The sequence below is a fragment of the Orycteropus afer genome, unplaced genomic scaffold (assembly GCF_000298275.1).
Source record: "Orycteropus afer afer isolate SDZICR_OR568_19922 unplaced genomic scaffold, OryAfe1.0 scaffold00062, whole genome shotgun sequence".
NCBI lineage: Eukaryota > Metazoa > Chordata > Mammalia > Tubulidentata > Orycteropodidae > Orycteropus > Orycteropus afer.
In genome coordinates, this window is record NW_006921649.1 from 12,458,489 (window position 1) to 12,483,936 (window position 25,448).

Genomic DNA, 25,448 nt, shown 5'->3' on the forward strand with positions numbered 1-25,448 from the left:
TGCATTGTGGTAAACTGTGGTCAATGTCATGAGACAAAGGATATGTGAACTGCTGTATGGAAAATGAATTTGCTCTGTAAATCTTCACCGAAATCACAAGAAAAGAAAAAAAGAGCAGCAATGGGCTGGGTATGAGGTTGTCCTACCCTTGCTTCTTCTGTCCTGCTGCTTGGAATTCAGACGTGATGGCTGGAGCTCCCACAGCCATCTTGGCACCAAGAGCAGAAAACTAGCTTGAGAATGGTACTAACACAGAGGAAAGTAGGGACAAGAGATTGGAGAAGGAGACCAAGTCATTATGACACCTTGCTAAGACTCTTAGATCAAGCTGTATCTAAAATCAAGACACCCTTGAACTTTTCAGATATATGTGCAAATAAATTCTCTCTCTCATTCCCTTCTCCTTTTTATCCTTACCTAATATTCTTTGGCCTCTTAACACCTAAGGAATCCTAACTCATACAAGACTATCATTTTTATTTCATTGGATTCTACCCAGAACAATAACAATCTTCAAAGGCAGTCTCTCTTGAGAGAAGGCACACCCAAGGGCTATATAATACACGTTCTGTATTCTCTTCACTACTGTCATTTACCTACTAAGGAACTCTAGGAGTGGCAAGGGACTTGGCTAGGAAGGCTTGTGGGGCCAGGATTTCTGCAGCTCAGCATGGGAACGGGTCTGTTGTAAATTTGAGACATTCCTGAAATAAAATCATCAGTTGCCAGAGTTGATTCTGGCTGAAGGAGGCTCCACATGTATCAGAGTAGAACTGTGCTTCACAGGGTTTTTTTTTGTTGTTGTTGTTGTTGTTCTTGAGAAAATAAACAGAACATTCATCAATTCAACTGTTTCTACACATATAATTCAGTGACACTGATTACATTCTTCAAGTTGTACAACCATCTTCACCCTCCTCTCTGATGTTCTTCCCCCATTAACATAAATTCACTGCTCCCTAAGTTTCCTATTTAATCCTTCAAGTTGCTGTTGTCAGTTTGATCCCATATAGATAAAGAGCATATTGCTCAAGGCGGACCTTTTTACTAGTTAAGCTAAACTACATTTGGTTTTAAGATGTTTTCAGGGGATATTTTTGATTTAAGGTTTAAATTCTCAGAGCAATAGTTTCACAAGTTCATCTAACTTCCCATGGTTCCAGAGAGTCTAGAGTTCATAATAATTTGAAATTGTGCTCTGCACTTTCCCCCTTTTGATCAGGATTAGGCTATAGAATCTTTGATCAAAATATTTGAAAATCTGCTCTGCATTTTCTCCCTTTTGATCAGGATTCATCTATAGAATCTTGGATCAAAATGCTCAGTAATGATAATCAGGCACTATGCAGTTCTTCTGGTCTCATGGCAGGAAGCACTTGTTCACGGACACAATTAGCCACACATTCTATTTCCTCCTCTTAATCCTGACTCTCCTTCTCCTTCTGTTGTTCTAGATGAATAGAGACCAATTGTTTTGTCTTGGATGGCCGATGCCAAGCTTTTAAGATCCCAGGTACCACGCAACAAACTAGGAGGTAAAACAGAAGCACTAAACACATTATTAAGCCAATTAACTGGGATTTCATATGAAACTATGACCTTCCACAGGGTTTTCAATGGCTGATTTTTCAGAAATAGATCACCTTTCTTCTGAGGTGCCCACCTTCTTCATTAAAAGAAAAAAAAAAAAAGCATGCTCAATAGTGCTACATTATACTGAGGGCCTCTCTTATTCTGAGCCATCTCAGAATCTGGATATGTCAATCAACCTTCTTAGGTCCCACAAGGGATGGTGTGGGGTAGGCAGCAGTTAAGTGGGTGTTACCCAGCCCTGGGTTCACATCTCAGTTCTGTCACACACTGGCTGTGTGACCTGGGAAAGCTCCTTAACCTAAATTAAACATGGAATTACCATACACCCTGTAATTCTCTTCCTTGATATATCCCCAAAAGAACTAGAAACAGGCATTCAAATAGGAATAGACACACACATGTTCACAGCAGTATTATTCCCAACAGCTAAAAGGTGGAAACAACCAGATGTCCATCAATGGATGAATGGATAAACAAAATGGTACACCCATACAGTGCAGTATCACTCAGCCACAGAAAGGAATAAAGCACTGACACATGCTATAAAGAGGAAGAATTTTTAAAAGATGATGATAGGTAAAAAAGCTAGACAGAAAGGTCACATATTGTATAGTTCCATTTATATGAAATATCCAGAATAGATAAATTCATAGAGAGAGAATGCAGATGGGTGCTTCCCAGGGGCTGGGAGGAAAAGGGAATGGGGAAAAACTGTCTAATGTGTATACTGGTTTGAACAGTTGTTGTTGTTGTTGTTATGTGCTGTCAAGTCAGCCCTGACTCATAGCAACCCCTCCTTGGGTTTCCGAGGCAGTATCACTACGGAAGTAGAATTGCCCAACCTTCCTTCCGAGGAGTGGCTGGTGGGTTTGAACCGCCAGCCGTCTGGTTAGCAGGCAAGTGTCTTAGCCACTATGCTACAGAGCTCCCAGTTTGAACAGTGTTTCCCCCAAATTCATGTTTGCAGTACAGTGAATCATTTAACATTGTCCTTCTAGCCATTCATGGCCTTATGATCTCACAAAATGATTGGGTAGGACTATGCATATAAAGTGTCTGTGGCCCACCAAGGGGATTAGATAACCTGCTAATAATGCAAACAAGGGACAGAATGCTCATGAGAGTGGGACCATGCAAATAAGGTTTATGGAACACTAATGAGGGGATTGGACAATGTTGCCATCCCTTTAGGCTTAAAAACCCACTGCTATTGAATTAGTTCTGACTCATAGCGACCTTATAGGACAGAGTAGAACTGCCTCAGAACGTTTCCAAGGCTGTAAATCTTGCGGAAGCAGATTAGCACATCTTTCTCTGTGGAGTGGTTGGTGGGTTTGAACTGTGAATCTTTCAGTTACCAGCCAAGTACTTAACCACTGTGCTATTAGGGCTCCCTCTGCTAGGCTTAAAGAAAGCTAATATCCAGAAGCAGGGCAGGGGAAGGTGAGGAAACTAACTACCATCAAGAAGAAAAGCCAGGAGTGGAATGTGTCTTATGGACCCAAGCTCTTTGTGCTTGAGAACCTTCTAGACCCAGGAGACAGAACTGTACCATCGGATAAGGTTGGAGATGGTGAGAAGCAGTGGCAAGTGCAGCAGAGAAAGAGCAGCAATGCAACCACAGAAGATCAGCATGAGATAGCTGTACTGGGCTTCCTGCACCACACAGTGAGGCAGCTACAGCGGGCATGCTGACCCATGGAGTGAGAGAGTTGAGTACCTTTGAGCAGGCAGCTTGCTGGTAAAGAGGAATGCCTCCACATACTTACCGGCAGAGCTAAAGAGCTTTGTAACAGTTGCTGGAGCTGGACAGAGGCTAAGGGAGGGGCCAAGGGCCAGAGAGAGGTCTGCCTAGGGCACTGCTGAGAAGAAGCTGTCCTGATAGAAGAACTGCATCCTGAGTTGTTCCTGATCTTGATTTATAACTTGTTACTTCCCTAATAAACCCATAACTGTGAATATGGCCACTGCAACAGATTACTGAACCCAACAGAGAAGCAGAGGGTGCTGTGGGAAGGACAGCTGGTGTCAGAACTGTTAGAAAGGTTGGAGGGTAGAGGTATATTTGAATTCCACCTCATAGGAATCAGTCTTGGGTTGATGATCTTGATTCTCCTCCCTGTATGTCTGACGGACGCCACCATGCCATTCTCACAATACCATTCCTGGAACATCAGCATGTGACCTCATTTAGAAATAGGAACATTGTAACACTGTAGATGTAATTAGTTCAGATGAGGTCATTCTGGAGCAGGTGGGGTTCTAAGTCCAGTAGGACTGGTGTCCTTATAAGAAGAGGAGACAAGACAAACAGTGAGAATGTCACGTGATGACTGATGATGGCAAAGATTGGAGTGATGCATCTTCTAGTCAAGGAATGCCAAATACTTCCAGAAACACCAGAAGCTAAAAGACATGCACTATATTCTCTCCTAGAACCTTCAGAGAGAGTATGGCCCTTCCAACACCTTAATTTTGAACTCCCAGCCTCAAGAACAGTGAGACAATGCATTTCTATTGTTTATAACCATCCAAATTTGGGGTACTTTGTTATTGCAGCATATGAAACTAACATGATGAACAACACGATCACTTTGGAGTGATAGAGATGTTCTGGAACTACACTGAGGTGGTGGTTGCACAAGAGATGTTGTTGTTGTTGTTGTTGCTGTTAGGTGCCATCAAGTCAGCTCTGACTCATAGCGAACCTATGCACAACAGAATGAAATACTACCCAGTCTTGTGCCAGCCTCACAATCCTTGCCATGCCTGAGGCCATCACCACAGCCACTGTGTCAATCCACCTCCTTGAGGGCTTTCCCCTTCTTCAGTGACCCTCTAACTTTATTGAGCATGATATCCTTCTCCAGGGAATGGTCTCTTCCAACAACATGACCCAAGTAGATGAGACAAAGTCTGGCCATTCTCACTTCCAAGGAGCATTCCAGCCGCTCTTCCAGGACAGATAAGTTCATTTTTCTGGCAGTCCACAGTTCTTTCAGCATTCTTCACCACAACTCAAAAGCATCAACTCTTCTTCAGTGTTCGTTATTCATTGTCCAGCTTTCACATACATATGCGGTGATTGAAAATACCATGGCTTGGGTCAGGCACATCTTAGTCTTCAAAGAGACATCTTTGCTCTTTAAAAAGGTCTTTTCCTTGGGGTTTCACAACAGTATGAATGTGTTAAACATCATGGTATTGTTCACTTGAAGATGGTTCATTCTATGGTATGTGAATTTTACCTTAACAAATTAATTTTTTAATCTTTTAGAAAAGGTATTAAAGTACAAATAAAGAATACAGAGATATTCCTTCTGATTTTATATGTGAGGATTAAATGTGAGTAATATACGTCAAAGTCATCTACCACAATCTCTGGCTTTTAGTGAATATTCACAAAATAATGGTTATCACCTATTATATGGAAAAAGAGTTTGATCTGTAAACTGTCACCCATATCTCAATGAAAAAAAAAATAGTGTTTATCACTAATCTTTTTCTTGTTATTGCTCAGGTTTGCCTGGGACATCAAGACCTGACTATTCTGGTTACCTAGTGCCACTCTGACAAGAATATACCACAAATGGGATGACCTTAACAAACAGGAGTTTAATCTCTTACAGTTTGGAGGCTAAAAGTCCAAGTTCAAAGTGGCAGGGTCCAGGGGCTGTGTGAAAGCCCCTCGACCTTGGGCTTCAGCTCGTGCTCCTGGCCCACTGAAGCTAGAGGGATCCCTTCACTCAGGCAACTACTGGCTACTGAGGCTAACAAGCCCAAGGTCGACAAATAAAATGGCATAGTCCCGATGTTAGCAAACCACATGGCAGGCCATTAATTTAAGTCCATTGTAAGTCCCAAGGTCAGCAGAGCTTGGCAGGCTGCTGAACAATGACACAGCTACATGCAGAGTCCAAGCGTGCCATAAGCTAGAGACCACTCCCCAAGGCTTCTCCTTATATACAGGAAGCAGACCACATTCCCTAAGGCAGCTACTCAGCTTCTCACAGTAGATTCCACCATGGTGTTGATTACCAGTCTCATCATGGGGAATACTACATCCAGCTGCCCAGCCATTCAACCAGGCCCAGCCAAGTAGCACACAAACTTAACTACCACACTGACAACATGCACACTGAGCACTTGCAAGATTGTTGTGTTTTCCCCCTACTTTTCAAAGCTCCTTCCTCAGTAGTCTCCTTTTAACCCCTAACTGTGCTGGAGGATTGAACAAAGGAAGTATCTGCCTCTTTTACGCCAAGAGAGTGAGTGACCAGTTCAATGGCACGTGAAGGGGAGGTAGTGCTGGTCCAACAAGTGTTCACTTTCTTCCTACCTACCATAAAAGATGACAATACAGGGAAAGGCTCAAATAGTCCATGTAAATACTGGAGTGAAGGACACTGCTCCCAGACAGAGCAGCACTCAGATGAGTCCTCTCATCCCCACCACGCACCAGACCCAGGAGGACTCACCCAGCATGATGGCGTCCACGGCTCCCCCAGGACAGAACTCGATCATGATCTGCAGGAAACACAAGGCAAAGGGATGAGCAGGGGTACCCAGCTCACAAGCAACCCAGGCAGCGTCCTCCAGTGACCAGTGTTGGATGCTCGGTACCAGTGCCACACCTCCCCAGGATTCCCTCCTCCCCGTCAAGGGCCTGTGTCTCTTCCTTGCTCTCCCTTCCCCCAATCTGGCCTAATCCTACAGGAGGGTCTAACACCCAGAAGAGTTGCTTGAGCCCCTCATTTTTTAGAAAAAGAAAAACCAAACTGCCCTGGTGACTTGCAGCTTTAGTGAGTAGCCTTTCAGCCAAGCCTGTGTGCTTCTTCTCACCTGCCAGCTGCCCGTTTCCTATGCCTTGTTCCCAAAACCTCAGGGGATGCTGTCTCCTACACATAGACCACCAGCTTCTGCCTCTTGCCTTTCTCCATCCTTCCAGATCCCAGGCCCTGGTGGAATCAGAACATCAGGGCTGGAAGACCAGCTCACCCAACATCCTCAATTTATGGATGAGGAAACTGAGGTACAGAAAAAGGCAAGACTGATCAAGGCCACATAGATTATTTAGTGGCAGGTTCTGGGCTGGAAGGTAGGTTTCCTAATTCTCAAGTCATTCAGGCAAGCATTCAGTCATTCTTTAATCATACACCTAGGACCCACCCAACAGGTAGCAGGCCCTAGGAGAACAACCAGACCCAGGCTCTCAAGGGGCTTGCAGCTGAGTGTAGAGAATAGAAAGGGACACAAAATCAAAAGTGCCATGAGTACCAACACAGTTTCTCCCTGGTCCACTTGACCCATCTTCACTCTTTCCTGCCCACTCTGGGCTCTTAACATATGTGCATACACGTTCTATGTTCTCTCTTTTTCCTTCAAGTAGGGGTACAGGTAGGTAGGGAAGGAAAAAAGCATCACAAACTTCAAGACTCCCAAAATCCCCAAACAGCTTCCCCACAAGCTCCAGGTCCCTGATGCTTGTAAAGTCTCTCCAACTAAGCTCAGCAGGCAGAGGCACTATTTGTCCCCTTGACATTCCTGAAGGCCCATTCTCTCTCTCCAAACAGGAAAGACAACTTCAGCAATGACTCGGTTGGGCCAAAGCCTGCTCTCCAGCCAGAGGAGGGAGTAGTGGCTTCCATATTTTGATGAGGCCACCAGTTTGTGGCTGACTTTCCAAAGGATTCCTGGCAATGTGAGGTGAGAATGTGGTGAGGTGCCTGGCTTTGAAGTCAGCCAGAGCTGGGCCTAAGTCCCAGCTCCACAGCTCACAAGTTATGTGGCCCTGGGCAAATCAGTTCAACTGCCTAGCCTCAGTTTTCTCAGCCATAAAATGGGGCTGCTGCTGCTAACTCCGAAGAGCCCCACAAATGAGCTACATTTAGGGACAAGCCAATGTCTCGATGCAACAAACTACAACACAGGGCTTTAGCTGGGCCAGGGATGCTAGAGACACTAGGGGGCACTAAGACAGTCGTGGCCCCATAGCCCAGGACAGGAGACAGCCTTGCCACCCACTCTGGAATGCTAAATACCACAGAAGACAGTTATGCATGGGAACCCACTCACATACCACACCCCTTCTGGGAGGAGGGACACAGCCTCTGAGGCTTCTGGTCCCATCTAGAAAACAGTATCGGGCCTGACCTTAGCTTCCCCACAACTTCTCTCTAACAATACAGTGATTGTTACCCTCAAATGAAAGTCATCAAAGACTTACTAATGTCTGGCCACTCATTCATTCTATCATTCATTCATGCTTTTAATCAATCACCAACCAACCAGGCTTTCTCCCCAGGGGTCAGAGTGACTTGGACACAGGCATTGAGCTCTCAAGGCACGGCATGGCATCTGCACTTGAGTGACTGGCAGTTCCACAAGAGAGGGAGAAATCCCAAACCCTCCTCATTGCTGGGGAAGAAACAGCCACAAGAAGCAATGGTGGTTCAGTCAATATAAGCTGTTATTATGACTCTACCCTTGAGCTCAATGGCTCTTTTGTTTTATTTTGTTGAGATTTAATGAAAGCTATCTTCTCTCCTCCCACCCAGAAAAAGGTAAATATGAACAAATGTTTGGGTGCAATTCCATTAAATTTTTGCATGCCCTGACATGACATCACCACCAAACCCAGGTTAGGAATCCCTACTTAGCTTCCATCTCACTTCCCATCTGTGTGGCCTTGGGCATTGGCCAATCCTCTTTGTAAAAAATGGAATGATATTACCTACCTCCAAGTATTGCAGTCAGGATTGGATGAGGTGGTATTTATAAAGCAACAGGGCAGGCTTGATATACAGTGTGTACACAATGGAGTGTAGAAACAGAAAAGGAAGTAGACTTGGTTCAAATCCCAGTACTGCCACTCACTTGGCTGTGTGACCTTGAATAAACTATTTATTCTCCCTAAGCTTCCATTTCCTCACCTGTAAAATGGCTCTAATAATCTCTACCCCCAGCATCCAGGAAACAAATGAGATTCCCAACAGTAAAGTAGCTGGTGGCCACACCATTTGTTAAATCTCCAAATGAAATCACAGTAAGCTTTACACTTAGACCATGTTACTTAGGCTTCCCACAAAAATATGCCTACCCAGAAGTCTATCAACATGCCCTCAACTGTTATCTAGTCAGTATGAGAAGTGGCCAAAGCTAGGTGGTTCGGCATCTTTCAGTGAAACTACCCCATACACAACCTTCCTTACGCAAGGTCTCCATGAGCATCTTCCCCGGACACCAACACTAGAAAGGCTCCAGTATGCTGACAATCTGGTTTGTTTCCTCTTCTGTGGCTCAACAGTTCCATGACCCCTTGTGTTTCTCTCTTATTTACTTATATTTTTGCCTTGGCTACTGGGAAGCTCTGATCTAAGTAACCTCCCTTAGCCTCAGTTTTATTTCCATGCCTAGCTGTGTCTTGCATTACACAGTTCTTGTTCTTGTTATGTGCCTTTGAGTCGGGCCTGACTCATAGCGACCCCTCCTTGGGTTTCTGAGGCAGTGTTACTAGGAAAGTAGATTGCCCTACCTTCCTTCCAAGGAGTGGCTGATGGGTTTGAACTGCCAGCCTTCTGGTTAGCAGTCAAGTGCCTTAGGCACTATGCTACCAGAGCTCCCATACTGTTCTTAGGAGGTTTCATTACATAGGTCTAATGCTTTCACCTTCAGCTTGTCAAGAGTTCAGGGGGGTATATATTATAAACTAGTATTATAAACTTCTCAGGGCTTTTATAGAAACACATGGAGTTTAATTAATAAAGTCTATCACCCATCCGTCAGTTTGTTGTACTGTGGTGGGTTGTGTGTTGATGTGATGTTGGAAGCTATTCCACTGGCATGTCAAATACCAGCAGGGTAATCAATCTATGGTAGTCTGGTGATATCCTTCCAAAAATTAGCCAATGAAAACTCTATGGTCATAAGAGAGTACTGTCCAATATAGTGCTAGAAGATGAGCCCTCTGTTAAAAGGCACTCAATATCCACAGTGGCTGCAACTACAGATTCAAGCTGCCAACAAATGTGAAGACTGCACAGGACTGTACAACATTCTGTTCTGTTGTACATGGGTTCACCACAAGTCAAAGCTGATTTGCTAACAACAACAACAACAATTACATAAATATTGTCCCACCTTTAAAAAAAGCTTTAAGGGTTTTGAGTGTTTTGCAAGAGGTACATGGAGGTTAGTAAAGTTCAGGTGAGTAGATATGACATCAAAAGCACAAGCAACAAAGTAAAGAGTAGATAACCTGGAACTTCATCAAAATTAAAAACTTTTGTACAAAGAGGACACTATCAAGAAAGTGAAAAGACAGCCCACAGAATGGGTGAAAATATTTGTAAATCAAATGAGCCAATAAGGGACTAGTATCTAAAATATAAAGAATTCTCACAACTGAACAATATAAGGACAAACATACAAGTTAAAAAACAGTGAGCATGACTGTGTTCCAATAAAACTTTTTTTACAAACAATGGTGGCAGGCACGATTTGGCCCACAGGTGGTTGTTTGTAGATTTATGTTCCAGATGAGAAAACTAAGGCTTGGAGAGATTCAGTAAATTGTCAAAAGTCCCCCACAAATGAGAAGTGAGGCCACGATTTGAACCCATGCACTCTGACTTGAGAGGTCATATTCAATCCCTCAGCTCTACCTCCTCCCCAACCATTAAGAGGGCCTACAAGTGCAGATTTCAGCTCTACCAGCACCTGATCATTTTTAACATGAGGTTTCAACTTAACCTATAATGCAGAACTGGCTCCCCCATTTGAGAAATGAGGAAACCAAAGCTTAGAGAGATAAGAGATCTTATTCTGGGACCTAGCACTGGTACAGTCTGAGCTGGAATTAGAACTCTGGTCCATACAACCCCAAGCCCTGCTCACCAGGGCTGCCCTAGGTTAAGAAGGTGGTTGTTTGAGCTTGAACACAGGGCATTTCAACAAGAGAGGTGCTTGCTTTCTGAGCCATCATGACAGACAAGCACCCAGGGCACACCTGGTCTTCTTCCTCCATGTTCCAGAGCTCGTGGACCTCATTGCTACCACAATCTCCACCCATTCACATTCCCGAGAGGGTCCCTGGCTGGGGGCTGCAGGGGCTTTATTGCAGCCTTTAGTCACTGACTCTCTTCTCTGGCTGATGGCCAAGGAAACTGGAAAACTGGGTTCACCACTACCCCTCATCAGTTTAGATTAAGCCACTGTCATGTTGCAGAGGAAGGGTCAGGACCTTGCTCCCATTCTGCCACTTACTGTGTAATCCTGGGAAAGTCACATCACCTCTCTGGTCCTCTGTTTCCTCCTTCTTTCATTTATTCATTCATTCATTCATTCATTCGCTCACTCACACATTAATTCCTTCATTTATTCATTGTGACAAGAACTTATGGTACCTATCATGTACCAGGCACTATTTTAGTTACTGGGAACACAGCAGTGAAAAATCAGCCCCCGCCCCCATGGAGTTCACATTCAGGATGTGAGGATAAAGATTTTTGCTCTGTTAAGCCTGACTCTGGAAGCTCTGGTGGCGTAGTACCTAAGGCATTTGACTGCTAACAGAAGGCTGGTGGTTGAAACTCACCAGCCACTCCTCAGAAGGAAGGTTGAGCAATCTACTTCCATAGTGATACTGCCTCGGAAGTCCAGGGAGGGGTTGCTTTGAGTTGGATCCAACTTGACGGCAGTGGGTTTGGTTTGGTTTTTTTGTAAGCCTGACTCCACATTGTTAGAATAAAACTCCATATTTTTAGTTAAGATGCCATTTCTTTAAAACCTAGCTTCCATCTTGTGTTATAACTAACTTCTTCTCCCTTGAGGTTACAGTTATCAGTTCCTCCTGCACCTGACTTTAGGACCGGCCACCTGGGCTTTGACAAACACTTGGGGAGCCTCTTAAAGATTACCTGACTGCCAGGGAATCACCGGTAACATTCCTTTATTAATTACTCATTGCCCTATCTAACTTTTGGAAAATTGTTAACCGATCTCGCATGCATGCTATGTCTCTTTTTCCTGTAGTCTAAGAACCCCTGATCATAAGCGCTGAGCAGAGGGGCGTTTTTAGTCACGTCTCTCATTGATGCACCTACTAATTAAACTCTCTCCTCTTTGAACTCTGGTGTGGACTATTGGCTGTGCCGCTCCAGAGCCTGGCCCCAGCATTTTTCAAGTTACAAAGAAGACAAGCATTGACTGGGTGTCTGGAAAAATTATACGAGATCACGCACCCAGCCCTGTAGCTGCCCAGCTCCATTCGTGGAGTAATTCTCTTCCTTCTTGGCCCAGCCTTCTTTTAAAAGTTGTCAGGGAAGGGATTATCCTAGGACTGCTTACTGTACACACTTCCTTTGTGCTGAGCAATAAACAATAAGTTCTACTGCTTAGGTCTAACCCAGAGAGAATGAAAAATCTCTTTTCTGGACCAGTCGACCCTTCAGGGCACTTGTGTACTTTGTAACCTGATTTCCACCTTCTAAATACCACACAGGAAGAAAGTCCTGTGTGCACAAATGTTTGCCTCCATGCCTTCAAGCTCCCCACAAGGTGTGGGCTGGTTAGTTGAGGTGTGTGGGGGGCTGACTTTCCCACCCATGCCATCTAAAAAGAATTGAGAATTTACACTGTACCAGGCCTACGGTATAAGCACTTTGCACGGATTATCTCACAATCACACTGTGAGTTAAGTATCCTAAAAATTCCTACATCTCATGGGTTTTACTGTGAGGATTCAATGGAGTGATGTATGCCAGACACTTAGTACATTACCTGGCACAAAGTAATTAAACCAAAACCAAACTCATTGCCATTGAGTCAATTCCCACTCCTAGCAACCCACACTTGGTTTTCTGAGGCAATAAATCTTTTTCTTTTTCTTATTAATTGTGATTTGGGTGAAAGTTTACAGAGGCAAATTCACTTTCCATACAGCAGTTCACATACACTTTTGTCTCATGACATTGACCACAATTTACCACAATGCAACAGGTCCCCTTCCACTTCCTCCCCATAGTTACCTCTTCCCTGGGTTCTTCCCTCCAAGCACTGTTGCCCCGGGAGCTATCTCCCTGTGCATACACAGCCCTTCTATTCTCCCATGATTGTTCTCTCCAAGGAGTGTATCTACCTAGTGTAAATGTTCAACTCATATGCCTGTCTTTTGTTTGGCTGGAAACCACAGGTGTAGGTTCAATTCCAGACCTGAAGGACAGTTAGGGCCCATAGTCTCAGTGGTTCCACCAGGCTCTATCAGACCAGCAAACCTGGTCCCCCTTTCTTTTTTCCAAATGTTTTGAGTTTTGTTCCATATTGTTCTCCCTGTCTATCCAGGATCTCCTACATAGCTCCCCCTCCGAGCAGTTGACAGTGGTAGCCAGGCACCATCTAGTTCTTCTGGTCTCATAATCGTATAGGCTGCGGATCGCATGGGGTACTAGTCACCAGGACTAATTTTTTCCACGAAACTTTGGTTTTCTTCATTCTTCTTCCCTCTGGACAAGGAGAGACCCATCATTGCATCTAGATGGCTGCTTACAAGCTTTTAAGATCCCAGTCGCTACTTGAGGCAGTAAATCTTCACGGAAGTAGATTGCCCTATCTTCTTTCTGCAGAGCTGCTGGTGGGTTTGAACCACCAACCTTCTAGTTAGCAGTCAAATGCCTTAGGCTCTGTGCTACCAAAGCTACTTACAAAGTAATTAAGTGCTCAATAAAAAAAAACAAAAAAACTCACTGCTGTCAAGTTGGATCCAACTCATAGCAACCCCTCCTTGGGTTTCCACGGCAATATCACTATGGAAATAGATTGCCCAACTTTCCTTCTGAGGAGTGGCTGGTGGGTTTGAACTGCCAGCCTTCCAGTCAGCAGTCAAATGCCTTAGGCACTACGTCACCAGAGCTCCCAAGTACTGAATAAATGTTACCAATTATTATCACCATTAGGTGATGTGTTTATTCCCATTTTACAGATGGGGAAATTGAGGCTCACAGAGGTCAAAGTGACACAAACAATAAGTGGCACCAGGACTTGATATGGGACCTATTTAGGTGTCAAGTCTGAACTCTGTTCATCTCTCCAGTGGAACAGTCCTAGATGAGAGCCTGTCCTCCTCCCATGCTTCAAGGAGGAAGCAGAAAAAAGCTAGTCACAGCCCCAGTGCGGGTGGGAGAAAGGGCCCCTGTCTCCTTACTCCAGCCTGCTCTAGGCCCCACTGGTTGGTACACTCAAACCAAGTGACCTTGCTCATCCTGAGATAAACAAGCCTGGATGTTGTACTCAGAGAAGACCAGACTTGGCTCACCCACAGGGTTTAGACATTAACTTTTACAACCCACAGGCAGCAAGGCCAAGGAGCAGGATAAGGTCACCATTGTCATGTCCTGGCCACCTCCAAGTACAATTGAAGCGTGTTCTGCATAGATAAGAACAAGGCTAGAGGTGAGGCATCAGCACCACCAGGGGACTACAAGATACTCTGGGCCTGGGTCCCTGCCCCTTCCTGAGCCCAACAGGCATACTGTGTACACAAAACCCACCAAACTCACTGTCATTGAGTCCATTATGACTCATACTGACCCTTTAGGACAGAGCAGAACTGCCTCATAGGAGTGACTGGTGAGTCTGATATGCCCACCTTTTGGTTAGAAGCCACATGCTTTAACCACTATGCCACCAGAGTTCCTTGTGTACACAAAAGGTGCTCACTAAACAAATACTGGCAAAATTCCTAGAACTAAAATTAAATAAGCCACAAACAGGAGACGTAGGCATAGTTTCGGATCTGCCACCATCCTCCTGTGGAACTGTCATCTGAGTCTCAGTTTCCCCAGCTTCCAATGTCTGTAAGGTCATTTCCAACATTGATATCTTAGGATTCGAGGTGACTAAAGTCACTCTATCATTGAACAAGCAGTATATATTTATAAGCATCCATTCACATCATCCATTATCAGTGACTGTGACTTAGTACAGAATCTGTAAGTGCTGAATGAGTGAAGAATGAAAAAATAGGAATGAAACATTTGAATGGCCTTAAATACCCAGAAATCAGAGCAGAAGCACCAAAAGGTACCTGACATAGCTAACAGCTGGATTCTGCAAACAAAACCTAGACAAACCCAAGCTAGTCCCTCTCTCTTCAGTCACCTAAGACAGTATAGCTGATGCTGCCATTATTGAGCACCTAGTGCATTTGGTTGCTAAACAGAAGGTCATTGGTTTGAACCCACCAGTTGCTCCACATAAGAAAGATGGGACATTCTGCTTCCATAAAGATTTACCACCTTAGAAACCCAGTGGGGGTCTCTATCAGTGGGAATCAAAAACCCAGTGGGGGTCTCTATCAGTGGGAATCAAATCGACGGCAGTGAGTTTGGTTTAGAGTGTATAGCTGGCATGTGCTAAGCATCCTACAAGCATTCCTTCACTTAATCCTGTGAGTAACCTGATGTGGGTACTATACTTATCCCTATTTTATAAGTGGAGAAACTGAGGTTTGGTGGGAAAGGAGCTTGCCCACCAAAGACACTCAGTTCATAAATGTCAGAACCAGATATAAACCCAGGTCTGAGTGACTTTAAGGTCTCTGGGTGATACAAATGGTTTGCTCTTGGCAACTAACCTAGGAGCTCTGGTGGTGCAATGGTTAAGCCCTCAGCTGCTAACCAAAAGGGCAGAGGTTCAAACCTACCAGGCACTCTGTAAGAGAAGGGTAGCCGTCAGTGTCTATAAAGATTTATAGTTGTTACGTTGTTGTTAGGTGCCATCAAGTCAGTTCTGACTCACAGCAACCCTATGCACAACAGAATAAAATACCGCCCAGGCCTGCGCCATCCTCACAGTTGCTGCTGTGTTTGAGCCCATTTTTGCAGCCACTGTGTCAGTCCATCTTATTGAGAGTCTTTTTTTTTCACTGACTCTCTACTTTACCAAGCATGATGTCTTTCATAAGGACTGGTCCCTCCTCACATCAAAGAGCATTTTGGCTGTACTTCTTCCAAGACAGATTTATTCATTCTTTTGGCAGTCCATGGTATATTCAATATTCTTCACCAACACCATAATTCAAAGGCATCAATTCTTCTTCTGTCTTCCTTATTCATTGTCAAACTTTTGAATGCATATAAGGTGATTAAAAATATGTCTTGGGTCAGAAGCTCCTTAATCCTTTAAGTGATATCTTTGTGTCTGAACACTTTAAAGAGGTCTTTTACAGCAGATTTGCCCAGTGTAATACATCATTTGATTTCTGGACTGCTGCTTCTATGAGTGTTGATAGTGGATCCAAGTAAAATGAAATTTTTGACAACTTCAATCTTTTCTCCATTTATTATGATGTTGCTTATTGGTCTAATTGTGAGCATTTTCATTGTCTTTATGGTGAGGTGTAATCCATACTGAAGGCTGTAGTCTTTGACCTTCATCAGTAAGTGCTTCAATTCACCTTCACTTTCAGCAAGCAAGGTTGTGCCACCCGAATATCACAGGTTGTTAATGAGTCTTCCTCTAATCCTGATCTTTGTTCTTCTTCATATAGTCCAGCTTCTTGGATTATTTGCTCACCATATAGATTGAATAAGTATGGTGAAAGGATACAGCTCTGACAAACACCTTTCCTGATGTTAAGCCATGCAGTACCCCTTGTTCTGTTTGAATGACGGCTGCTTGGTCCATGTACAAGTTCCTCGTGAGTATAATTAAGTGTTCTGGAATTCCCATTCTTCGCAATGTTATCTATAATTTGCTATGGTTCATACAGTTGAATGCCTTAGCAGAGTCAACAAAACACAGGTGAACATCTTTCTGGTATATTCTGCCTTCAGTCAAGATCCATCCGTAAATATTACAGCTTTGGAAACCCTATGGGGAAGTTCTACTCTGTCCTATAGGGTCACTGTGAGTCAGAATCAACTTGATGGCAATGTGGGTCCAGGTACTAACCTAAAGGCTGATGATTCAAACACACCCACTGGTGCTGCAGAAGGAAGGCCTGGCAATCTGCTTCTGTAAAGATTACAGCTAAGAAAACCCTACGGGATAGTTCTACTATGTAACACATGGGATCACCATGAGTCAGAATCAAGTCTATGAGAATGCATTTGGTTTGGTTTAGTTGCTGACCCTAAGACACAAAGAGAGTCAGGCTGTTTGGCGATGAGCAGGCACCTTTCCCTCCCTGGGCCTGTTTCCTCCTAGGCCTCCCTGCACTGACAGCCAATGTCCTCTACACATGGCCAAGGGACCCTCTCTGCCTACCCAACACTCCATCAACAGCACAGAAGACAGAAGTTTCTGGTTACTCAACTGAGGCTTGTGGAAGGAAGTCCTCCAGGCAGCTACTAACACATACACATACACACACACACACACACACACACACACACGTCATCTAAAAAATGTCCCTAGATTATCAGCAGCCGGTCCCTGTAGGTAGAGTCTCAGGACTTCCCCACCTCGGAGCTCCATGCCAAACAATGCCCCCTTTAAGTGGGGCAGCCCCATGCCACCAGGCCTCCCAGGAACACTGGGCCTTGTTCCTCTACCCCTAGCCCCACCGACCACATTCACAGTGCAAAGGAATTCCCGGCTCTCCTTGAGTCTGTGGACCTGTCCAGATGCAAACTGGACTTTCAGCACTAGGGGAGTGACAAAGGCAGTGCTGCATCAGCACAGACACTTTAGATCCATTTGAACATCTGTGTGTCCATCTACCATGCCAAAAAGCCAAGTCTGCCAGGCTTTTTTCTGGCCACAAAGATGAATGAGCCAGGCCCATGGGCCCTGTCCTGAGGGAAGTGAGCACAGAAGTGGGGACAAGGGATGGAGTTACAAACCCTAAGACTGAAAGTAAGCAGGCCCAGAAGGAAAGACAGAAGACAAAGAGTTGGGGCCTCTGGGTAGAAGACAGCATTTTCAACTAAAATAATTAAAAGCTTCGCAGTGTGCGTTGGTCCTCAACAGACAAGCAGATTTGAAACCAAAGGGAGTGTGGATGGGATGCAATATGCAGGCAGAGACAAGTGCTGGCACCCTCCGAAGCTAGGAAGATGGTGCTGGTGGGCACCATCAGACATGCTGACTCTACCTGGGGGATACAAGCCTCCAAGGAACCCAAACACCCGAGTGAACAAAGAAGAACACAGTGTTTTGACTCGGGGGTCACACACACCTGGGCTCCAATTCTGGCTCTGACACTAACAGAATGACCTTGGCACAAGTAATCTCAGTTCGATCCAGGCCTCAGTTTGCTCATCTGTAAAGTGGGTATAATTATTGTACCCACCTCCTAGGGAGTGCTCAAAAGAGGTAATATAGGAAAGCCTACTGCTCAGCACTGGCATCATTTGGTGTACGCACAACTGTGAGGAACTCCAAACCAAGAAAAAAAACTAAAATAGTTGCTATCAAGTCAACTCTGATTCAGAGTGCACCCATGTATTTCAGAGTAGAACTGTGTGCTCTATGGTTTCAATGGCTGTGATCTTTGGAAGGACATCACCAGACCACTCATCCTAGTCTGTCTTACTCTGGAAGCTAAAACCTGTCCCCCAGGGATGACACTGTTGATATCTGAAATATTGGTATCATAGCTTCCAGCATCACAGCAACACACAAGCCATCACAGAACGACAAACTGACAGCTTCTAATTCACAGGTAGGTGTCATCATGCCTTCCATACAGGGATCTGCAATAGCTGCAAGAGCTCGAAGTTTCACCAGTGACACAGCCCTGAGGCATCCTGGGAAGTCAGTAGGAAGGGAAAAGTAGCCAAAGAATATAAGAAAAACAGAATACAGACCCAGTCCCCATGTCAGCACTTCCCACAGGACTGAAACCATCTACTCCCATTACACACCAACCAGGAGTGTAAACCCAGGGAAGTCACTCGGCGAGGGGCAGGGGTGGGGTGGAGAACCTGTGCTTGTCGAAGGGGGCAGCTGCTCTCTGCCCAGCTCAGAGATGCCATGTGGGAACGGGAGCTTGGTGGCCAGAGCAGCTGCTCCTTCTCCATTACAACATGAATGAATCTTGACAGTCTTATGCTAAGCGGACTAAGTCAGTCACAGAAGGGCAAATATTGTATGACCTCCATTGCCATTGAGCCGATTCTGACTCATAGGACTCTAGAGGACACAGTAGAAAAGCCCCATAGGGTTTCCAAGGCTTCAAATCTTTAAGAAAGCAGACTGCCTCATCTTTCTTCCAGAGAATGGGTGATGTTCAAACCACCGACCTTTTGATTAGCAGCCGAATGCCTAAACCACTGCACCACCAGAGCTCCTTTGTATCACCCCACTTATATGAAATGTCTAGAATATGTAACTATAGAAAGACCAAAGTTTAGTGGTGGTTACCAAGGGTGGGCAGGAGGGAGGGGAAAAGAGGGACACATGGCTTAGGGGCCCAGAGCTTCAGTTAAGGCTGATGGGAAAATGTGGAAATGGCTAGTGGTACTGGTTGCACAATGTGATAAGCATCATTAATATCACTGAATTATACATGTGAAGAATGTTGAAATGGCAAATATTTTGTTACATATATAGTTGTTGTTGTTGTTGTTATGTGCCCTCGAGTTGGACCCAACTCATAACGATCCCTCCTTGGGTTTCCGAGGCAGTATCACTACGGAAGTAGATTGCCCCATCTTTCTTCTGAGGAGTGGCTGGTGGATTTGAACCACCAGCCTTCTGGTTAGCAGTCAAGTGCCTTATGCACTATGCTACCAGAGTTCCTACATATATAGTTACACAATAAAAAAGTAAAAAGGAAAAAAAAAAGTCAGAAATCTGGATTTCTAAATGAAAGATGCTAATTTATAAATGTTCACACTAATTGAAAACATGGATATAAGCCTGCCCTAGAGTCGAGCCGACTCGATGGCAAATAACAACAACAGGTGTAGCCTGTGAGTCTGACTGAAGTGTTTGTCTGATAACCCAGATGGCAAACAACACACCTGACCTGTTAGCTGGGTGCCTGGCTGGGGCAGCAAGCAGGTGTGGGCCCCAGCTACCCACCAGCAGACTGCTGGGTTTCTAACCCTGGATGCACTGCTGTGAGGTCCCTGGTTAGCACCTCCTATAGCCACATTAGGAAACCAGGCTTGGAGGTATGAAGAGGTATGTCCAGGGTCACTTAGCAGGACAGGGTACAGCCTGGGCTCCAATCCAGGTCTAGGTAATTCCAAAGTCAGTGCCTAACTTGATGGAAAATTCAAAACCAAACTCACTACCATCAAGTCAATTCTGACTCATAGTGACCACCACTGGGTTTCTGAGGTGGTAAAGCTTTATGGAAATAGATTGCCCCATCTTCCTTGCACAGAGAAGCTAGTACATTTGAACCGCCAACCTTCTGGTTAGGAGTCAAATGCCTTAGGCACTGCACCACCAGAGCTCCTAACTTGGCAGAGGATGGGGTGAATAAAAGTGTGGGGGGCATGGGGTGAGCAGATGTGAGAGGACATCCCCAGAGAACCTGGAGGAGGTCAGCTGGGTGCACTCAACCCATGAGAAAGGGCCCACCTGCCATTTGGGAATGTCATTTTAAGTAAGTATTAACACAAGAACTCCTGCCGGGCCATTCTAATAGCAAGGCTTCAGCCAAGCCCCCAGGTGAGCCCAGTCTGCCCACCCCAGCTCCACCCGCTCCAGGCAGGGGACACCAGCTGCACTGGGAGGGCCCACTGCACCCAGGGCTGAGGCTGAGTGGATCGCCTGGCCACAGGCCCTTCCTCACCAGGCAAGGCCACCAAAAATTCTGCTGGGCAAGGGGCTCCCCAGGTCAGGGGCTTCACAGACTGTGTGACCCTAGCACCCAGAGAGGGGCACTGCAAGGGGCAGAAGGGAAGTCTTTGGGGCCAGGCTGATCTGGGTTAAAACATGGCTATGAGACTTGGGATGAGTCACTCTGCCTCTCAGACCCTTGGGCTTCACATCTGCAAAGAGGGGTGACGACATCTCAATCACATAGCATTGTGAGGATTCATGGAAGAACCTGCACCAACCCTGCCCAGAGCAAGTCTCCAGCCATTCTTACTGTCACCTTGCTGACTGCTCCCTCTCATCTCCACCCCGCCTCCTGAGTCACTCTCCCCAGAAGCCACAAGCCTTCTCTCCTGCTTACCCCCACCTTCCACCCCTGAGGCTTGAGGTATCCATCTGTGAAGCGGAGATAGTAACAATACACCTTCCTCAGAGGATGAGAAGCCTGGGCAGACTTTAAATCACTCTACAAAGTGCTATTATGGATGTGGAGACCCTGGGTGGCGTAAACAGAGAAGCATTCAACTATTAACTGAAAGGTTGGAAGTTTGAACCCACCCAGTAGTGCCTTGGAAGAGAGGCCCAGAGATCTTCTGAAAGGCCACAGCTGCCCAAACCCTGTGGAGCACAATTCTGCTCTGAAGCACATGAGCTCATAGTTATTATGAGCCAGGATCCACGCAAGAACAGCTGTTGTATCCATGTGTGTGTGTCTGTATGTTTTAAATTATGGATGCACACATGTACACATGTGTGTGTCCCAACTGATGGGTGTCCCCGCAGGCTCAACTCAAGGGGAAAGGAGGGGTTGCTGAATGCTAGGGAGCCCCAGGAGGACCAGGACCCTGGAGACCAAGGAAAGGGGTGGTAGCCCACAGTGCCACTCAGCAAGGCCACCACGCATCAGACCAGAGATCGAGAATTCAGAATTTGAGAGATATGTGGACCAGGACAAAATGAATAAACTTGTGTTCAAAGACTTTGAGATCATTCCTTCTAAGCCTCTCACATCGTGGATTGGAAAGCAGAGGCTCAGAGACAGGAAGGCGTTAGGCTGGTGTCACACAGTAAGATGGTCTCAGACCCAGGCAGAACTCAGGTCTCCTAACACCATGCCGAGCAACCTTCTAGACACACTCAGTGCTGTGGGCTATTTCCTAATGTCCCGTTCTCATTGTACTTTGTTTTGTTTTTTAAAAGACCAGATAGACAATCTCTGCTAGTGACCAGGGACTAGTCCCCAAGCCCAAGACGGTAAGCTCTGGAAAACCCTACCAATAGCATGGGTGCCTATGAGTACCCCAAGTCACACATGGACAGTGCCCCATCCACCACGCCCTACTCCACAACCCTGTCTTGCACTTCCTCTATGCAGAAAGTGCACTTTCAGACAAGATACCATCCTCTGAGAGTTACCTTCTTGGTCACCCCAGCCTCCAATGACTCCCTCAGCAGAAAGTCTGCAGTAGTGTCCTTAGGCCTAGCTGCTCTCAAGGATCGGACCCCTCCCCCACCATGGTGAGCACAACTGTCTCCTTTCCTTTCCCTGACACATGTCTACCACAGACAGGTTTCATGGCAGGTCCCATGCCAGGGAGTGTGGAAGGTACCCGGTGAAGGCGAGGCCTGATGGAGAAACCTAGCCCAGTTCTGAACCTTTCCTGCTTTTAATGAGCACTAAATCATTTATTCTTACAGATACTACTGGTTAAGATCCTCACTGCACAAACGAGAAAACTAAGGCACAAAGGGAAAAGGAATTTGCCCAAGACCCCAAGGTAAGGGGCAGGAGAGGGATTTGTACTAGCTATCTCTACAGAGATTTTTTCCAAAGCAAATATCTGGCACCAATTTTGGGAACTCACCCCTCACCCCACCCCCACCACCCACTGCCTCTTGCACACATATAACTTGGCACACAATATCAGGAAGTTCATAGACTCCGCCAAAGACTATTTTTGGACCCTCCAGTTCAGGAATTCTGACTTAAATTTAAGCTCGCCAAGCCTAGGTAACTAACTTACAGGTATAAAGCAGACCGGGTATTTTAAAAAATGTCCTCTCACATACTTTTCTGGGAACATAATCTTGTTGATCTACCTTGAATCTCCTCAGTTTTAACAGAGACATGGAGTGACAAAAATTTCATTTCCATCACAATTCTATTATAAGAAAAATAATTGTGCACACCAATGAAAAACAGCCCTTTGGGCTCAGCACTGGGGATCCATCAGAGAGGAGTGAGGTCTGAGGCTAACTAGAGAGCACATCCCCATCTGAAGGGCAGGTGTTGCTCAGCCAGAGGCAGCTGCGGCTGTGCAGAAAGGGAGCCTATAATGGGCACATATTCAGTTTCTTCAAGAAATGCTAGAAAGCCAGAATTAAAAAAAAAAAAAACAAACTTCTTATTGTGATTTGGGTGAAAGTTTACAAACCAGATGGCTTTTCCATTCAATAGTTCATATACATTTTGCTTCATGAAAGTGACTACAATCCCCACACTGACTCCTCTCACCTCCTCCCTGTTGTTACCATTTCCCTTTGTCCTTCTTTGCTACCCATTCCTGCCTTCTGAGCTTTATCCCTGGGCAAATGTTACCCTTCTGACCTCTTATGGTTGATTGTTCTAAGCAATGTTTACCTCTATGGTGTTATCATTCACGTCACAGATATGCCTATTGTTTGGCTGAAAGTTGAGCCATGGGAATGAGTTCAGTTCCAGGTCTGACGGGTGGCTGCAGGTCATAGTCTTGGGAATTCCACCAGTCTCTATCAGACCAGTAAACCTCGTCTTTTTTTTTTATGATTTTGAATTTTGTTCCTATGTTTCTCCCACTGTATCCAGGATCTCCAATTTTGATCCCTTTCAGAGTGGTTGGCAGTGGTAGCAAGGCACCACCTAGTTCTTCTGGTTTCAGCATTGTAAAGTCTGAGGTTCCCATGATCCACTAGTCCCTTGGACTAATTGTCTATGTGCATCTTTTATTTTCTTTACGCTTCTTTGCTCCAGACAAGGAGAGACCAATAGTTGCATCTTAGATGGCTGTTTACAAGCTTTTAAGACCTCAGGAGCTACTCACGAGAGTAGGATGTAGAATAATGTTTTTGTTTACTAGGTTATGCCAAATGAGCTTGATGTCCCACATGGCTATAGTTCCAAGCCCACAGGCCCGGCAACTCACTCCCTCAAGGTGTTTGGTTGTGGTTAAGAAGTTATTATTATAACTTTGCCCCCTGTTAGCTCTATTATATATATATATGGACATTTTTATAATACATAAAAATACGTATGTAGAAATATTGTCTGCCAAACCTATGTACGGTCATGGGTGTCATCCCATTCACCTACCCATACCTGATCAACTTGCCTGTCTACCTATGTATCCACTTATAGACTATTTGTTATTATTGATAATGGATGTGTATGTAATAGTGTTTACCTTTGTTGTCTGTAACTCTTATGTACCTCTCCATGTCTTGTCAGCATTTGTTTCCTTAGTGATAATTGTGCTGGTCACCCACTTCTGGCATACTGTGCTGGTTACTCACTTCTGGCATACTGCTTTTCCCTTTGCTCAAATTAATACATGCTCTTACCTAGCTAGCAATTTTTCTTCCCCTTCCCCTCATCCCTGATAACCATCAAATAATGTTTCTTCCTGTGTATAAAGCTTTCCTTGACTTTTTATTATAGTGGATTCATACTATATTTGTCCTTTTATAACTAACTTATTTCACTCAGCATATGTCCTCCAAGTTCATTCACATTATAAGGTGACTCATGGATTCTTCATTATTCTTCAGTGTTGCATAGTATTCCATGGTATGCATGTACCATAGTTTGTTTATCCATTCATTGACTGTTGGGCACTTAGGTTGTTTTCATCTTTGTTATTATGAATAGCGCTGTGATGAACATGGGTGTGTATATATCTACTCATGTCCCAGCTCTCGCTTCTTTAGCTTATATATCTAGTAGTGGGATTGCTGGATCAAATGGTATTTCTATTTCCAACTTTTTAAGGAAGTGCCACACCATTTTACACAGTGTTTGTACCATTTTAAAGTCCCACCAGCAGTGTTTGAGAGTTCCAATCTCTCCACACTCTTGCCAGGATTTGTTGTTTTCTATTTTGTTGAACTTTGCTATTACTGCTGGGGTGAAATGGTATCTCATTATTGTTTTGATTTGCATCTTGCTGATGTAGAAAGCCAGAATTTTATGTGAAATCTTCTCATAGTGGCTGGAAGTTTATTACTTAGGGGCACTGAGTTTCTGTGAATGGTGACAGAATACTTTGGAAACCAATAGTGCTGATAGTGCACAACATGATGACTATAACCAATGTCACTGAATTGTACAGACTTCCTCCTCATAGTTACCTCTTCCCTGTGTCCTTCTCTTCCATGCTCTCGTGCCCCCTGAGCTGTCTCCCTGTGCATATATTGCCCTTCTGTTCTCCCATGATTGACTATCCCAAGTAGTGTATCTACCCGATATAAATGTTCAGTCCTTATGCCTGTCTTTTATTTGGCTGGAAGCCACAAGGAGTGAGCTCAATTCTAGACCAGAAGGGTAGCTAGGGGCCATAGTCTCAGATTTCACCAGGCTCTAGCAGACCCCAAAGGATAGAGTAGAATTGCCCCATGGGGTTTCCAAGGCTATAAATCTTTACAGAAGCAGACTATCTATCTCCTATGGAGCAGCTGGTGGGTTTGAACCACCAACCTTTTGGGTTAGCAGCCCAATGCTTTAACCACAGCACCACCAGAACTCCAGTGGCAAGTGGGAGCTAATGTGCTAATGAGTCACATCTCTAACACATGACAATCTCCCTTTTAACATGAACAGGGCCGTACTCAGGCTAAAGTCTTTGGTAGGCAACAGAAGCAGGCTAGAATGAAAAAGAGTTGGTGATTTTTTTGTTTTTGTTTTTGTTTTCCTATTAATGGCAAGTGGGAGCTCTGGTAGCATAGTGCCTAAGGCACTTGACTGCTAACCAGAAGGCTGGCGGTTCAAACCCACCAGCCACTCCTCGGAAGGAAGATGGGCAATCTACTTCCATAGTGATAACTGCCTC

At 44.9% G+C, this 25,448-nt stretch overlaps 1 protein-coding gene across 1 annotated transcript in view; it reads right to left on the reverse strand.

Annotated features, from left to right (window-relative positions):
• Positions 1 to 25,448, reverse strand: part of STK10 (serine/threonine kinase 10) — a 230,286-nt gene that overhangs the window by 122,410 nt on the left and 82,428 nt on the right. The window contains exon 3 of the mRNA XM_007939772.2: positions 6,072 to 6,120. Coding sequence (XP_007937963.1) covers positions 6,072 to 6,120 — 49 coding nt within the window. The remainder of the gene's footprint in view (positions 1 to 6,071; positions 6,121 to 25,448) is intronic.